The sequence below is a fragment of the Carettochelys insculpta genome, chromosome 12 (genome assembly GCF_033958435.1).
Source record: "Carettochelys insculpta isolate YL-2023 chromosome 12, ASM3395843v1, whole genome shotgun sequence".
Classification (NCBI taxonomy): domain Eukaryota; kingdom Metazoa; phylum Chordata; order Testudines; family Carettochelyidae; genus Carettochelys; species Carettochelys insculpta.
This window is the reverse complement of record NC_134148.1, coordinates 45,166,889-45,184,466: the sequence shown is the minus strand read 5'-3', so window position 1 is coordinate 45,184,466 and position 17,578 is coordinate 45,166,889. Positions and strand designations below refer to the sequence as shown.

Genomic DNA, 17,578 nt, shown 5'->3' with positions numbered 1-17,578 from the left:
AGACCCACTTTGTCAGATGCTTGCCTGTCAATGCCCACAAAAACTTGCTCCAAAACCAGTCTATAAAGTGCCACAGGACACTGTTGTTTTTGCAGCTACAGACTACGATGGCTACCCCGCTGATACTGGATAAATGAGGCTCCCTTTTACTGAGGAACTAATTTTAAACGCACTCTCTCTCTCACACACACACTCACTCTCAGTCCTTTACTAAGCTATAAAATTCTTTGCTATGCCAAAAAATTTTTTTTAATATAACGAGCTAATGAAATTTCATGACCATGTCTTGGTAGGAAAACAAAAAAAAAAAAGGCAACACGTGTTCCCTTTTGCTAAAAGCAATTAAGACCAAACTAACCCATTAATTTAAAAGAGTGTTTTGTGTCAATGAGTTTAAATAGGTAGTGCTCTGGAATGAGTGAAGGTTTTAAAATATAAACTCAGCTTAGAACTACTGCTGAAGAAACTGTAAATCAGAGACAGGCTGCACCGTGTGTGCCGTAATATTTAATCTTAGCACCCTAGGGCACGAAGGGCCTGCAGGAGGTCATCTAGTCCAGCCCCCACCCCAAATGACATCATCCCAGCCAGGACTACATCAAGCTGGGATGTTAAAACGATCTGGGGCTGCAGTGTCCACCACCTCGCTCAGTACTGCATTCCAGTGCTTCACCACCCTCCTGATGAAGTAGTTTTTTTTTTCCCCCTAATATCCAGACCTGGCCCTCTGTAACTTCAGTCCATTGCTCCTTGTTCTGCCATCAGTCACGTCCTCGTTAGAGTCGGTTCTCTCCCCTCCACACACACACACCCCCCCCCCCCCACACCCCCCGGCTTCAGGAACGTGAACGTTGCTAGCAACTCGCCCCTCACGCTTCTCTGCTGCAAACTAAATCAGCCCAAGTCCCTCAGCCTCTCTTCACAGGTCATGTGCTCCAGGCATTTCCCCCCCCCCAAAATTATTTTCATTACCCTCTGCTGATCCCTTTCCAATGTACCCATGTGCTTTCTCTACTGGAGCAGGGCAAAACTGGATGCAATACTCCAGCTGAGGCCTCACCAGTGCCAAGTAGTGGGAAATAATGTCTCTAGCTTCGCTAGAAATGCTTTAATTCTGCAACAACTGACTTGGCCTTACTACAAAGTGTTTGCAAATAAATCTCTGGCATACTTCAGTATAAAGAAAGAAACCTGTGACTGATTGCTGTTTTTTTTTGTTTTTTTTTTTTTAATTCCCACATTTAATTAAGTACCTTCTGCATGTCCAGTTGTCAGAATCTGGTGTACAGTGGAAAATATAGTCTGTTCACTTAAAAAAGGTTTTTTTATTTTTGTGGTTTTTTTTGCCCCCCGCCCCCCAAAGTATCATTTACTACATTTGGGTTCAAGGATTTGGCTGGAAGGGGTGAGCAGCGAGAAATGAGGGAGCCAGTGGGAAGGGAGTGGGTTGGGGATCTGGGCAGAGCATGGGTGGCGGATGGGCAAGGCCACAGATTAAGGAGCTTGCCTCTCCAAGCAGCAGGTTCACCCACCGCCATGCTGCCAGGTGGTTGGGTATAGTCTGAGCGAAAGCTGGATGCTATTTGGCCACACACCTATCCACCACTTCCTTTTACACATGGAGCACTCTGTGTGAGCTGGAGGCAGAACAATAGGCCACAGCTCTAAGTTGAGGGTGGAAAGCTGAGCATGGCTAGACTTGCTCCAGGCTTCGGGCACAAAGGCCCGAGGAATGGGCATGTTTAACGCAAGCAGCACACCTCAGACCTGGCGTGTGTGAGAGCAGCAGGGAACTGTCATTTGCAGGCCATGTCACAGACATAGCCCAAAGAGCGAGCTGAGCCTATACGGGCCGCCCCGTCCATGAGCCGGAAAGGTGCTGGGTCGAGTAGCAGCCTCGGCTGCAGTGACAAAGTTCTGTTTGCTGGTTTCAATAATGGGCCCGTGCAAGTGCATTCCATCAACTGCCTTTGCTCTGTCACAGCAGCTGCATGGGGTAACACAGGCATGTTAACCTGAACCCTGCAGTGCATCCAGATATGTTTCAGTGCACGCACACAGAGAGAGAGAGAGAGAGAGAGCGAGCACACACTGATTAATAGCTCCAGGGTGTTGCTTTCAAGTGAAACCTGGAACCACGGACAGTCAACGTTTGATCTAGTGCCCCTCCTCCCTGCCCTGACCGCCCTCCTGAAACTGCAGTCTCTGCTGGGCCAGCAGGGAGAGCTGAGCAAGATGTTGTACCAGATGCAAGGAGAAGAATGGTGGCAGACCTAGGTGCCACTGGGCCTTTGGCAACTGGGCTCTCCCCCATCTGTGCGTAGCAGAGCCATCATGCTGTGACCCCTTTAACTGCCATACTGCTTGATTTAGCTCATACACAAACTCCCAGGCAGAGGGCTGCTACGCCAAGGCCGCCAGTAACATTTGCTGGGCAGGGCCCTGTCTGCTGAGCCATGTAATTACAGCACGTAGAGGGGTGGTGGCAGAGAACGTACATCCAGCACCGACTGCCTGAGTGGGCGACTCTGGCTTTGGAACAAGGGTGCTACCAGGTGGCCCCAGTGATGCAAATGAAGCAGATACAGGCAGGCCAGAGAGGAATGTTGGAATATGAGTACTGTGCCATTGATTTCTGCTGCCTACGGGGCTCACACCATGATCCAGGCGCAGTAAGCCCAGCGAGCAGCCTGCTATAAGGCCTATGGGCCTGATTGTTTGCAGAGGTAAGTTTGTACCTCTGGCATCACTGAAGCTCTGCTGGCTTGCAAGAGCTGAGGAGCTGCCCAGAGGTGGTGTTCTCAAAGTACTGCCACTGCCTGGCAGTCCCTAGCTGCACAGAACTATCACCACAGCCCCTGCATGGACCAAAGTGGCAGACAAGCTACCAAATCCATAATTTACATGACAGAGTTAATTTCCACATAGGTGGGTTAAAGGCCTTGGGGGGGTTAGTGGTGGGGGGAGATTTGTGTTTTGTTTTTTTTTAAAACAAGGCAAATGAGTATAATTTCTTTCTGCCTGTGGGTGTGTCAGTATACATATCATGAGCACAGGCTGGGGGCCACAAGTAAAGTACTCTCACTATGTTCTAAAGCTACACAAGCAACTTGTTACAGTACCACCAAGAGCTGTATTTTTTCACTGTGCAATACAAGCATGTGTTACACATAATCCTTAACCATGACAGCAAGGATCGAGTGAGTGGAGTCTTCCTTTTTATTTAGTTATTTACTGTTTTACTTCCCCTACTCCCACCCCTTTGCTGTTGCCCAGGATCCAGCCATCACTCAGCCCTATGACTCAAACCTGCATTACAGGCATATGCAAGTCCTGGACTAGACTATGCCACCATGAGCAAGCAGAGCTAACGGGTAGTGTGTCCATGGTTAATGTCTATAATTCATGAACCTCTCCCATGCCTATGAGACTTTGCATGCTAACACATAGCAAATAATGGTCTCTAGTGCAAACAAGTAATAGCTGGAACCTGGGCTTGGGACAGGAAAAATCCCTGCATTCTATGAGGCTACTCAAACAGGTCTGAATGGCTTCAGCCTGCAGGGATGGGCTGGAACCTGTTCAAAACTCGCTTTGGGTTTGGCAGCCATGCAGGAGAGCAAAAAAAGGTGACAGGCCCATTAACTGCAGTCTCAAACCTGAGCACGAGGCTGTGGTGCTGATTTGGCAAAGCACAGACCTGGGAGTGCACAGACACCCCATGCATTCTTGTGCACAGTGCTGCATTGCACATCATTAGGGTAATCATACCTTCCTGTCCCAAACACAGGACAGGGAGATGGTGGGGGGCAGGGTGCTCCCCAGCCCCAGGGAAGCAGCAAATGCAGGCACCACCCTGGAGCCCTGGGCGAGCAGCAGCCATGGGTACTCCCAGCCCTGGAGCCCCAGGGAAGCAGCAGCTGCAGGTGCGCCTTGCCCTGAGCCCCAGGAGCGAGTTGGCCATGGGCACTCCCTCCCCCACCCTTGAGCCCCCAAGGGCCTAAATATGGGACAAATGTCCCTTTTAACAAATGTCAGGCACCTTTTTGGTGTCCCAAATAGGGGACTGTCCTGCCCAATGCGGGACAGGTGGTCACCCTACACAGCATGTGCCAAAGGGACCCACTGCTCAGCACTGGCCCTTCTCGTATTCTAGCCAAACTCCTGTCAGTTCCCACCACCCCCACCCACTAGCACACAGTCGCTGTAGGACACACGCCTTGCCAGCTGTGACATTACACATGTCTCTGACCAACTCCATGCGGCGTTGAACCACAATGTGCTCTGGCAAGAGGCCCAGCACTACGCGATGGCCTGGTGCCCCCTTCAGCTGCTAGCCTCAGAGCTGTACTGGACATAAGACATGGTGGGGCGGTGTTCCCTGCCGGCTTCTGCAGGGGCCTAGTGCTCATCTAACTCCCCAGTGCCGCTCCAGCACGCAGTCTGTGCAGGACAGCCTGACCTGGCCTGACCTGACCTGCCCCTCCAAGTTTCCATCTTGGAGGGCCAGACCCTTCCCTTTGCCAGCAGTGGGTCCCTCCGCTGTCCGGGGAGCAGGGCATCCAAACACAGGCAAGGGCCAACAGCCAGTCTTTACCCCAGCACTTCACCCATAGCCCAAAACTGTTCCCCCAGCACCGTACCTCACCCTTCCATTGCCCTTTCTGCCTCTCCCAGCCATGTGCGTGCGTGTCTGTGCATGCGCCTCAAGGTCCTCCTTGCTTTTTTCAGCTCCCCAGCAGCAGGCTCCAGCATGGGGGTTCCCCCCACCAGTACCAGGATCTAGGTGCACGCATGCGTACACACACACACACACACACAGAGAGGTCTGGCAAATTTCAGAACCACCCAAGGACTTCCACTGCCTCCCACCATTTTATGAGCTTTAAAACTTGACCCGTGTGCTCTACAATCTGACTGGTTCCTCAGATTGCTTGGGAATCTGCCTCTGGCAGTGCAGTATAGACCTAGTGATCCAAATGTGGGGGTCATCTGATGGAGCCTGTTACAGGCTGCTCCCCACAACCTGTCTCCTTCCGATGTGTTAAACAGAGAGTGAGGCACTGAGCATGTTTGGATGAATCACAGACAAATGTCATTTACACAGACAGTGCAAATGCACCCAACCATCGGTTAACATAGCCAAGAATAAGCCAACCCCATCCCTCCTGGACACAAGGCATTTTGGAACAAGTGCCTATAAGGTGCTACAATTTGAGAGCTGGAGGGGGCAATTTGATTTCGATGAAATTGTAATTGGTCAGGGTGGGGGAGGTGGACAGGAGAAATGTGAATGCTGCTCAGGAACGGGCCAGTATCAGGAGTCAGAACAGCGGAGAAATTAAAAGGAGAGTAGCACTGGGTGAGGGGATTGGGGACGTAGGGGGACTAGTTGGTAGGGATTCAGCGGAGGAAGCCATAGTACCATCCAGGTCTTCCAGTGCACCCCAGCCCCTGCACTCCTGCAGCCAGGGGGTTTCAGAACGTAAGGCTCATGACACTGACCATGATCAATCAGGCATTTTCATTATATGAGCTTCACTATAAAAAAACTACATGAGACCAGCCAGCCGGGTGTTTTCAAGACTGAACCTGCAGCCGGCAGCTGCCCTTGAAGGTCACCTCACCCAGATTTCACCTGTTTAAAAAACTGCTAATGGGGACCCCTCCATACAGGTGACTTGCTGTGGGCCCCGCCCCTCACTAGGGATGGCCCTGACTAACCCCATTCCTGCAGCCTTTGAACTAACTAAAGTGTGTTGCTAAAGGTTTGCGTGATTGTGGAAGGGCTTTTTAACATGCCTGTGTTTTGTGCCTGTGTCACAGTTAGCTAGGATTTAATCTGCACTGCTTTGCTTTTGGTCTTCCCGTGTCTGCATTTGCTTGCACTACACAATCACAAGCACATCAAAGTACTGCAGTGACTTCATTATTGGCAGCTTCCTCTGACCAGCCTTGTAGCTGCAGATTTAAGGGCATCCCAACACTTTGCTGTCCTCCTCCAAAGAAAACCTTTAATCAGCAAAGCACTGCAGGCTCTCGTTTCCAAAACAGACAGGGACAAAAGCAGAATACTTTTGCCTGGAGCACTATGGTTTCATTTCCAAAGGCAAAGGAGCTGAACTTTGGGATTTCTGGAAGTTTATTTTGTTAATTCCAAAGCTCTGCTCACTGCCATGGAAGAGGAGACTTTGGACTTGCACAGCCTAGTTCATTCAGTGCTCTCTAACCAGAAGTTTCAAGCCTGGGTTAATAGGTAAACCCTGTGTAACTGCACATCCTTGGCCAACCCCTGGAGAGCCCAGAGCGGTGCTAACTTGCCTAGATGGCACTGAGGTCCCAGGTTTAAGCCTGCCTGTGGGAGGTGGCACATACAGTTCAAGATGATCTAATCAGAGCCTTCAGCTGGCACACAAGTGCTACAACTCTGTTGTTTGAAGAAACTTCTGTGTGGTCACACCAGAAGTCTGCCTCCAATCTGTGAGCTCGTGCATGAGGGAGATGCACTAGGCAAACAAGGAAGCAAAGGGGAACCACCAGATGTGACAGAGTATCAGTCAGACATCAGTAACAATTGCCAGTGCTGAGAAAGGTTGCCTACGTTGCAGCCTTGTGGTGTAAACCCTAGTGGCGCTTAAACTTTTCCCACAGCTGCCTGACATCAAAGGGCCAACACTCAGCAGTCCGGGGTGATGGAAAACTTTTCAGGTCCAGTAACACACTCAGGCTGAAGGTAAGTGGTACAATGGAATACAGAACACTCAGCAGGAGCTTGCTCCCCTTCCAGCCCAGACAGCAACTGGTCTTACAAACACGAAGTAACTAAGCATCACAACACCCTGCAAAGTAGCAGATTAGCCCCAGGGCCAAAGGGGTCTGTGCCCAGGAAGCACAAGCACCTGACCTGGTCTATCCACCCTCCCAGAACTGGGGCCTGGGAGCTAGGGGGGCCAACTTTCTAACTGCAGAGCCAAACACCGCTGCACTGACCCCACCCTTGCACACTCCATCCCCCCACTCCCACAGTCACTCACTCGCCCCCACATTGTACACTTTCACCGGGCCAGGCACGGTACCTGGGGGGAGGGCAGGAATGAGGATTCAGGCTAAGGGTGTGGGCTATGGAGCGGAGCCAGGGACCAGGGGTTTGGGGTACAACAGGGGCTCAGGATGGGGGCAGGAGATTGGGACATGGGGTCCCGGCCATATGTGTGCCAGGGCTCCCAGGAAGCAGCTGCACAGGTTGGGAAGGCACCAGGGCACAGCCAGATGCAATATGTCAAGTTAACCACTGGCCGGACTCCAGACGGTTTGTGCACCTGAGCGCCCGCAGGCAGGGAGCCTGCAGCTGCCAGGGGACGTGGATCGCCATTCCTACCCACTGGGCCCTGTGGGAGGCGGTGGCTCCGGGGCTCCCAGGGGACGTGGTTCACCATTTCTACCCACTGGGCCCTGTGGGAGGCGGTGGCTCCGGGGCTCCCAGGGGATGTGGTTCACCATTCCTACCCACTGGGCCCTGTGGGAGGCGGTGGCTCCAGGGCTCCCAGGGGACGTGGTTCACCATTCCTACCCACTGGGCCCTGTGGGAGGCGGTTCACCATTCCTACCCACTGGGCCCTGTGGGAGGCGGTGGCTCCGGGGCTCCCAGGGGACGTGGTTCACCATTCCTACCCACTGGGCCCTGTGGGAGGCGGTGGCTCCCGGGTTCCCAGGGGACGTGGTTCACCATTCCTACCCACTGGGCCCTGTGGGAGGCGGTGGCTCCGGGGCTCCCAGGGGACGTGGTTCACCATTCCTAACCACTGGGCCCTGTGGGAGGCAGTGGCTCCCGGGTTCCCAGGGGACGTGGTTCACCATTCCTACCCACTGGGCCCTGTGGGAGGCGGTGGCTCCCGGGTTCCCAGGGGATGTGGTTCACCATTCCTACCCACTGGGCCCTGTGGGAGGTGGTGGCTCCGGGGCTCCCAGGGGACGTGGATCACCATTCCTACCCACTGGGCCCTGTGGGAGGCGGTGGCTCCGGGGTTCCCAGGGGACATGGATCGCCATTCCTACCCACTGGGCCCTGTGGGAAGTGGTGGCTCCAGGGCTCCCAGGGGACGTGGTTCACCATTCCTACCCACTGGGCCCTGTGGGAGGCGGTGGCTCCTGGGTTCCCAGGGGACGTGGATCGCCATTCCTACCCACTGGGCCCTGTGGGAGGCGGTGGCTCCCGGGTTCCCAGGGGACGTGGATCGCCATTCCTACCCACTGGGCCCTGTGGGAGGCAGTGGCTCCCGGGTTCCCAGGGGACGTGGATCGCCATTCCTACCCACTGGGCCCTGTGGGAGGCGGTGGCTCCGGGGCTCCCAGGGGATGTGGTTCACCATTCCTACCCACTGGGCCCTGTGGGAGGCGGTGGCTCCCGGGTTCCCAGGGGACGTGGATCGCCATTCCTACCCACTGGGCCCTGTGGGAGGCGGTGGCTCCCGGGTTCCCAGGGGACGTGGTTCACCATTCCTACCCACTGGGCCCTGTGGGAGGCGGTGGCTCCGGGGCTCCCAGGGGACGTGGATCGCTATTCCTACCCACTGGGCCCTGTGGGAGGCGGTGGCTCCAGGGCTCCCAGGGGACGTGGATCGCCATTCCTACCCACTGGGCCCTGTGGGAGGTGGTGGCTCCCGGGTTCCCAGGGGACATGGATCGCCATTCCTACCCACTGGGCCCTGTGGGAAGCGGAGGCCCAGCCATTAGGAACCCTGCAGGGCTCCCTGGCTGTGGCCACTCAGCTACACAAACGGTCTCCCAGGGCTCCCCACCCCAGGCCTACTGGCTTCAGGGACCAGGCAGCTGCTTCCCAGGAGCCATCGACTAACCAAGGCAGTGGACTGGGCTGTGTCCGAGTTGCTCCACTTCCCACAGCCGCTGTGAGTGTGTGCAAGGGGAGGGCTCAAGCCCTGCTTCCTTCCTGCTCTGATCTACTCCCTGCAGCTCTGGGCCTCCCCTCCCCCAGCTCTTGCAGCCCTACAGTCCTGAGCAGCAGCCCCAGCCCCCTGCAGAGCCCAGCAGATGCTCAGGCAGCAAAAGGCACCAGAACTGCTTGGATGGCCCTGCCAGGGTGTCTCACGCTCCTGCCTTGGTTGACCTGCAACTGACCTGCAGTTGTTCAGTCCCCAGCACACAGCAAGGCGGCCCACCGCCTAGGCTGGCGTGATGACTGGAGCCACGTGTCACACCGGAGGGACTTGGGCAAGGGGTAATGCTGGCAATGCTCGTGGCAGGGCCAAGGCAAAAGGCTGGGAGTAGCCTGCAGAAGACATGTCATGGGCTGGCATGCCCGGGAGCACACCCGTTACCACACCTGGCCCTGCTGGGCTGCCTAAGCCTGTTTCTGAGGCAGAATTTAAAAGGAGCCTGACTGATCCCACCCCTGCCCCCACCCAACCAGCAGGAGGTTGCAATGTGTGTGTGTTGGCACTTGGGGGTTGGGATTTTAGTCACACTTGCAACTGAGAACCCTGGGGCCTTGGTATGTGTCCTAAGCCCTCCTCAGTTCAGCTCCACCATGGCCCAGCCCATGCAGGACGGTGCTGGCGGGTTGCTGCAGAGCAGAGGAAAAGAAACTAACCATGCTGAAGCACAGGTGTGTTTGTGAGCACAGGCCTGTCAGGGAACGGTCACCGCAGCAACCTGACAAACCTACGTCCAGGCACAGAAATGCCAGGACCTCTGCCCAGGGCATTAGCAGGGTTGGAACCAGGCCTGTCAGCATCCCCCTCTCCCCAAGAGTGGTAGGAGGTGTAAGGCCAGGCTGTGAACAATTTCAATAAGCAGCATTTCTCTCTCTCACACACACACCCACACGCATGCATGCACGCGCCATTAGATGGGTCCAGGCATGTTTAGGCCTTGTCCTCTGGCCCAAAGTATAGGGCAGGGTTGTACCTGTACAGCACCTATCCCTGCTATAATGTGCATGGGGTGGGGTGGGGTGGGAGGAATTAACTCCAGACTTCTGGGCCCCACACATGCTTGGCCTGTCTTGCTGCCTGCAGGAAAAGAGGGGTAGCCCCTGCTGCCATACTCCAAGAAGCAGATGAGCTGGCCCCCTGCATTCTCCAACATGACTATCCCCTCCCAGGCCTGCAGTGGTCCCTCAGGAGCAACACAATCCCACTCCCACAGGCAGTGGCTAGGTATGGCAAACTGCCTGGGGCTGCCAGGAGCTCTCCTGCATTCAGATAGTGCAGGGGTCGCCAGGAGCAGGACCCTCACTGCCAGCCAGGCCTGCGCTGGGGAATGCTCGTTGGAGCACCCCAGGTGGGACTTTGAACCCTGGCTTCAGGCACCCAGCAGGAGCAGAGATCCCGTCTACAGTTAGGTAGAAAAGGCTTCGTAAGTGAGGAACCACAGTGGAAGCCTGAATGATCTGTACCCAGCAGAGCCCAGGACACAATTCCACGTCATCTCCACAGACAATCAAAACTAACAAACACACTCAGAATGTCAAGCACGTACAATAACCTTGTTGTGAACCGTCAGCAAGCTAAGAACTATTTGCAGAAAGTATTTGGCTAATAATTTCAAATAGATCTGAAAAATTTGAAAGCTGCTCACAGAAAATTCAAAAAGAGAATCAGCAGCTACAGAAACCAGCCATGTTACTTGCTACAAACCGTGCACTTAGCTCTGTTTGTAATAAAACACAAACTCATTTCCAGGGAGACCTCAGAGTTAATTATAGGTGAGTGGTATTAACCTAAGCCTCTGGTATTTCCAGCCAAGTGCACTGTCATAAAATGCAGGGAACAACTCTGCTACCTTAGGCCATGAGTGCATTTCATCTACCTTCCGGTGACCACACTGGCTACAAAGCTAACAAGCCTGTCAAGATACATGATTTCTTGGGGCATTAATGACCAAAACTTTTTTTCTGCACAAGCGTGCAAACGTTTTCTTAATGATTAAGGAAATAGATTTTTCATGTGATGACTGCCCAGACCGTACATGGCTGAGGGGCATTTGGCACATATTGTAACTGCAGCTGAGCCCCTATTTCAGCTTCCCCGAGCTCCCTAATAGCAGAGGAGAGAACAAAACTAATGAGAGGTTTGGAAAATACCACCAGTGAGGAAAGGTTAAAAGTGCTGGACGTGTTCCGTCTGGAGAAGACAAGGCTGAAGGAGCCCTGGGTATAAAGAAGGTGGTGATTATTTGTTCTCCATATTCATGGCAGGTGGAACAAGAAGCAGGCGTCTTGGTTTGCAGCAAAGGAGATTTCAATTGGCTGTTAGGAAGAACAGCTGAGCACCGGAGCAGGCTGTGTAGGAAGGCTGTGGAAGTCCCAGCATTGCAGGGTTTTACGCACTGGTTGGACAAAACCCTGTCAGGGACGCTCACGTCCTGCCCCAGAACAGGGAGCTGAACTACATGCCCTCTCCAAGTCTCTTCTGTAAGTCTCCACAATGTACCATGAGCCCTCTGGCCACAGCTCTCAGCTCAGAACGCTCAATTGTGTCTGGGGGAATTGTTCAAAAATGGTGCTTTGTTCCTTTTGGTACAATATATATATCGGTACCTGTCTACACACGTATGTCTGTCGTGCCCCTAGAACTATGTACGTGCCTGTGCTGGTCTCTCTGTTGGTGTGTATAATATACTTCAGATGCATGGACAGAGGCCCTTGACCCTGGACTCAACTACCCCAAAGGAATTTGAACCCACGTGTGGGGCCTGAGGTCTGTGCAGCTGTCTGTAACCACTCCCACCCACCTCCCTGACGGGGGCACCCCCTTCTGTTAAACCGACCATTGCCCTTTGATCCTTCCCCAGCAGGCCCCTCTGAGCGGATGAGCTGCTACAGCCCCATGTTGCTGACTGACCGACATCTTCCCTTGGATGGTGGCTGGAGCAGAGGGGAGGAGAGACGGAATCAGCAGCCACAGAGCCAGCTGGTAAGGCAGAGATATTGCTGGCCTCCTTGCTGGTTTCTTAATGCAGGTGAGGCACACACAGGTGTGCAGCCAAATGTCTCAGCTCTCAGCCAGGAACTCTGACCCAGCTGCCAATTACTCCATCCAGGAGTGGCCAGGGAACATTCAGCAGCAATGGCTGCACTGGGAGAGGGAGGAGAACATGAAGGGCACACCGTGAATGCACACCAAGCCTAGCCAGCGCTCTTCTGCCCCCTCTCACCTTCCATGATGGAGATGTGAACGGCTCTCCTTCGAGTCCTGGGGACGCTGCTCAGTCTCGGCCCGTGAGTGATGGAAGGACAGCTGCGGCTAGGCACCAGTCCTGCTCTAAAGACAAAGGAAAGAGACGAGTACTGAAACCTAGAGCCTAGAAAAAGGAAACCAAGCAACAGCTGGAAGAGTTCATCACGTTCCACTTGATAAAAATGTGCAGCTGCACTCTCCTTTGCAGGCCACAGAGGAGTCTGGTTCAGAGCTGCCAGCCCAGGCCTGGAGAGCCCACACACAGGACGTGTGCAGTCACAGATGCTTTTGGTGTCCTTCCTAAGCTCTGCAGGACTTGGAGGCTGGGAGCTGAGAGTGGTGTTTCAAGCAAGTAATTACCCTCTGTCAAGCAAACTGGTGTCCCTCCCTCTCCCCCTTCACACACAGCCTCCCCAGACAGAAAACCACCTCCTTACAAAGTCCCTGAACTGAGAATGAGTTTCTTTTCTGGAAAGGTGCAAATTGGCACCTTCCCGTCTTACCCTGCGGGACAAGCAAACCAAGTGCACAGTGTTCTGCTAACATTGAGACAAAGGGGACCAGGCCTGGGGTCAGCAGACAGCTGAGAACTGCTGCTTGTTCCACCCAGTGAATGACTGGGAGCAAAAACTCCACTCTGAGCTGTTGGTAACACAGCACCAGGTCCTCTGGAGATTACAGGCAGAACAGTTCTCCCCCAGACATAGCCACCTCACTAAGGCAGGCAGTCCTGTGCCCTCATCTTAGTCACAGTGATGTCTGGTAGGCAAAGAATAACTAACAAAGTGGGTCTGACCCACAAAATCTCGTGTGTTAGTCTTTAAGGTGCTCCAGGATTGCTTGTTATTTGTGAAGCTCCTGACTAACACAGCTACCCCTCAGAAAGTATCAGCAGATACTTCTAGCAACAGCTGGATGGCCAGACAGACATGAGATCAATGAATTCCTTTCCCATGATGGCTTTGAGCTAAAATCTGCAGCCCTTCCTCAGGCTAAGCTCCCAGTGCAGTTGTAAATGAGTAAAGCTGAGTAAGACTGTCAGGATTTTGGTCTTTTAGGGACAGCAAAGGCAGATGCTGGGGAAGCCTTGTGCCTAGTAGACACACTACACATGGGCTGGCTGACAACTGGCAACTCCAAGGGTGATTCCAGTCAATATAATGCACTTGTGTTTTAAAAGTTCTGGTTTGAAGGGCACTAACCAGTCATGGAATAAGAGGGAAGGTCCTCAAGGAACAGTGACCGGCTAAAAGGGAACCAAAAGCAGGAATAAATGGTAAGTTCTCGCAGTGGAGGGATGTAAACAGCAGATTATCTGAAGCATGTGTAGTGGAACCAGTGCTGTCCAATATATTCATAATCAACATGGAAAAGGGCTAAATGGTGAGCTGGCAAAATTGCAGACAATACCGAATTCGTCAGCATAGTGATGACCAAAACTGACAGTGAAGAATTACAAAGGGATCTCACAAAAATGGATGACCAGCCAATGAAATAGCGGATAAAATTCAACAATGGTAAATGCATGGTATCGTACAGTGGAAAAAGATCTTCCCAACTACACATATATAAAGACAGTGTCTAAATTAGCTTTTCTCACTCGAGTGAGAGATCTTGGTCATCATCAAAGACTGTTCTCTGAAAACTTTTGCTTAAGGCACAGCAGTGTTCAAAAGGTTAACAATGTTAGGAACTATTAGAAAAGGCATAAAAAATAAGACAAATTATAACAACTGCCATATAAACTCACTGTGAATACAGTGTCCAGCCATAAAAAGGTCAAAGTGGAACTGGAAAAGCTTCAGAGAAAGGCAACGAAGATGAGCAAGGGTATGGAGCAGCTTCCACATTGAAAGAGACTAAAAAGCTAGGATTTTTCAGCTTAATAAGAGGACATCTAAGGGGGTGGGAGGAAGAGATTTTAACAGAGGTCTACAAAATTATGAATTGTGTGCTAAAAGTGAATAGAGCTGTGTTATTTGCCCTTTTCTCACAAAACACAAGCTAGGTGCCATTCAATGAAATTAAGAGGCAACAGGTTTAACATAATCATGGGAAAATACTTTTTCTACACAATGGACAATTAAGCCTCTGACTGCCAAAAGCTGGCTCTCTCTAAAACTCACCTGTTTTCTACAGTGCCCCATTGATGGACCATTGGTCTGACCCAGTAAGGCTGGCCTTCTTATGTCCCTAATGTCAAAACTTATGCTGATTTCACACCAGTAAAGCTCATTTACTAGATATTTACAAGCCACTGGGATCTGAAACACAACACTCAGTCAATCCCATTTTTAGTGCTGCCCGAGTACCAGGATGCAAGGAGCCCTCAGCACTGGCATAAAACAAAAGAGATGTGAACCCACATCCTTTCCAGCTGACAACACCCATTTACTACCAACTTCTGCTCAGCATGGCACCCAAGTGACATGCCTCTTACTGGCGCAGGAAGCAGCTTGGAAGTGCACTTGCTCTGCTCTGGTAACTATATGAGACTGAGGCGAGATGCTGCAGATTAATGTGTCTCATGTCCATGACTATGCTAGGAAATTGCGATGGTACTTACCTGTGAATTTCGGGGGGCTCCCTCTTGATCTTGGCACTGGATTCCATCACTTCTTTTGCAACTCGGCCACTGCAAGTGGTTCAAGAACAGAAATAAGCACTGAAAAAGCATCCTGGCTATTTCTGAGATTTTTCTACTGTGCTGATAAACAGTCACCCCTTTACCTCCTGCCCTTCAACAGAACGCCAGACCTACTCCAGGCTCACACAGAACCATGCACAGTGGGCAAGCAGCCTCCAAACAGAGAGGAAACAGATGTGCTAAAAACACACAGGTTTGGTGTTCAAGGACGTCAATCATAACCTGTTCTGCTAGCCAGTCCCAGCTCCTGCAGAGGCATGGTCCACATCAGTGGGATTTAATTCTCCTGTGATGTGTAGGATTCTGATCCTCAAGCAGCACGAGCCACTCCAGACTTACACACGTGTGCGTGAGAACGGAATTTGGCTCAGTGTCTCCACACTCTTTGGAGCTTGTTTACACACCTCTAACTCTTGGCTGCCTCCCACATTTCAATTGCTCATTGCAGCCCACTGAAATTCAACAGCTACACCTCTGCTTCAGATGCTGAAAGGAACATCTCTGTTAGTAGCAACTGGAATGGGAGGACTCACTGTTGTGTTTTTAAAAACGAGCTGCAGTTTGTCTCTCTCTGGTTTTTTTTGGGTCCATTGAGGTGTGAGAGGTTGAAGGCATAAAATTAGGAATAACATATATCAAAATAGAAACAATCCAAGGACATTTAAAAGGATGGCTAGGTACTTGGCTACTTAGAAATGTTTTGCCACAAAAATCTCCTTAGACAAAGGAGTGTCTTTTCAGTGAAGTCTTGTATTCAGAAGAGTCTTGTATTTAATGCAGTCAACAAGCTGCTACATCCACCACCCAGCGGCATACCTAAAGGTATATCCAGTAACTGCTACTTACTGTCACTATTTACCTGTATCGGAACCGGCTTCCTTTAAAGAATAAGTTGCTGCTGGATACTGTGCGGACCTGGCTTGACTTCTCCAACCTGAAACAACACCAAGAACATGGAGACCCCTCCACAGAGGACAGGTTGTCCACTACTGTGGCAGGGCAATGACTATGCATGAGACACAGCTTGTTGTTTTTTACAAGGAAGCACCCTGGCCTCTGGGCTGGCTCATTTGTAATGCATTCTGCTAGCGATTAGTAACAACTATGGCACTGATTCTCTTAAACTGTGAACCAGTGCAGGGAGCGCTTTCCCTTCCATGGTCCCTACAACTCATCCTCAGCTTCCAAACTCAGGTGGCAGTAGACAGGGGATGAATCCCAAAAAACTCTAAAACAATTCAACACAAGCACTCAGGGAAGATCTTACAGTCTGGACAACGCTACCTGCCCTTGGACAGGGAGCGGTTCTGAGCACCCACAGGCCCCAGGGAATCACACACTCTGCAGCAGGAAGGGAAAGGTGCAGTGAAGCTGTGCTACACCTATCCTCCTGTGGCACAAACCAGAGCAGGCTCTTGGCTGCTCTAATTTACACCAGGGCCTGCTCCCTGCAGCCCTCGCCTGCCAGCTCTGCATGGCACAGCAGAGCATCCAGCTCTCTATTTTCTTCTCCATCACTAGACTTACTTTGGATGCACTTGGCTTCCCAGCCCCCAGCCCCTGTAAGTGTGCTGGGGATCCCCACAAGGAGTGGCACCCTCCATGGGGTGTGCTGCTGTGCCTCATGGTGTGCACACTGATCCAGGACCAGGCTTGAGGCAGAGGCCCATGGGGAGGCCCTACGTTCTCCTCCCATAGTGGCAATGGTAGAGACATTCAAACAGGGCTTGGAGCACCGTCCAGGCCTATCTCATCTGAAGTGTAGCCACTGACCCCCACTGATGGCAGTGGTCATGCAGCCATCTCCCAATCCATTCAGCAGAACTGCGTGGGCCTGCCAGCTCTGGCTCAGTCAGGAAGGAGCTGGCACTGTTTGCTCCTCTCAGCAGAGGGGCTCAGTAGGAACAGGAATGGAAAACATACTGGCTCTTCATTCCACTGTCCTTGAGAGCAGAGACCATCCAGAGCTGCCGCAGAGAAGTAAAGCCACAAAACTGGTGGGCTTTGCTTTCCTGGGCCATGAAGGTGAATGCATATTTTGAAAAAAACTTGTGATCTTTTGCAGGTTTTCACCCCATAGCAGAACTGCTTGTGAGTGAAAATCTGTAAAACCAACACAAGAGTCCTGACTTCAGGACAGTCCCTGAAAATAGGCGATATGAATAGAGGAGAAACTGACATCCCCTCCTGGATGACCTACGAACACACAGGAAGTGTTGCCAGGGAGAACATGGCTAGTCTGCAGAGTGGCCTGTATGGCAAATAACCTTACATTGTGCAACTTGCATTAGCCAACCTCCCTCCTGGGGAGCTGACTTTGTTATTGATGCTTCTGTGGCTTTTGTGTGCAAATGTGTAATGAGCTGAATGGTCACTGCTCTCTTGTCTTACTCCCCACTTGTTTGTGTAAGGTGGCTTATGGGAATCATTCATTCAACGGCTGCAATTTGAAATGATTTAACTACATACATTATCCATGACCTCTGTTAAAATTGAACCATCCCAGGCCAGGAAGCGGCTACTTCTGGGAGATGCTGAGCACATGCTGAGACCCTGCAGCTCCCAGGATGTCAGGGAGCATCTGCAGCTACTCCCAGACTGGTGCCTAGCCTGCTCGCAGGACAGCCCTGCTATCAATGGTGTTTCGCTATGCCAGTGATCACTCCAGCAGCGGCCAGTGGTTCAGCACAAAGCCAGTGTGCACATTTTCAGGCCACACTATTTACATGTTCTC

General features: G+C 52.0%; 1 protein-coding gene across 4 annotated transcripts in view; it reads right to left on the bottom strand.

Annotated features, from left to right (window-relative positions):
* Window positions 1–17,578, bottom strand: part of FRMD5 (FERM domain containing 5) — a 348,761-nt gene that overhangs the window by 5,819 nt on the left and 325,364 nt on the right. For all 4 annotated transcript variants that reach the window (XM_075007322.1, XM_075007325.1, XM_075007323.1 and 1 more), the window contains exons 11-13: window positions 15,704–15,778; window positions 14,764–14,832; window positions 12,175–12,281 (exon numbers count right to left, since the gene is read on the bottom strand). In XM_075007322.1, coding sequence (XP_074863423.1) covers window positions 12,175–12,281; window positions 14,764–14,832; window positions 15,704–15,778 — 251 coding nt within the window. The remainder of the gene's footprint in view (window positions 1–12,174; window positions 12,282–14,763; window positions 14,833–15,703; window positions 15,779–17,578) is intronic.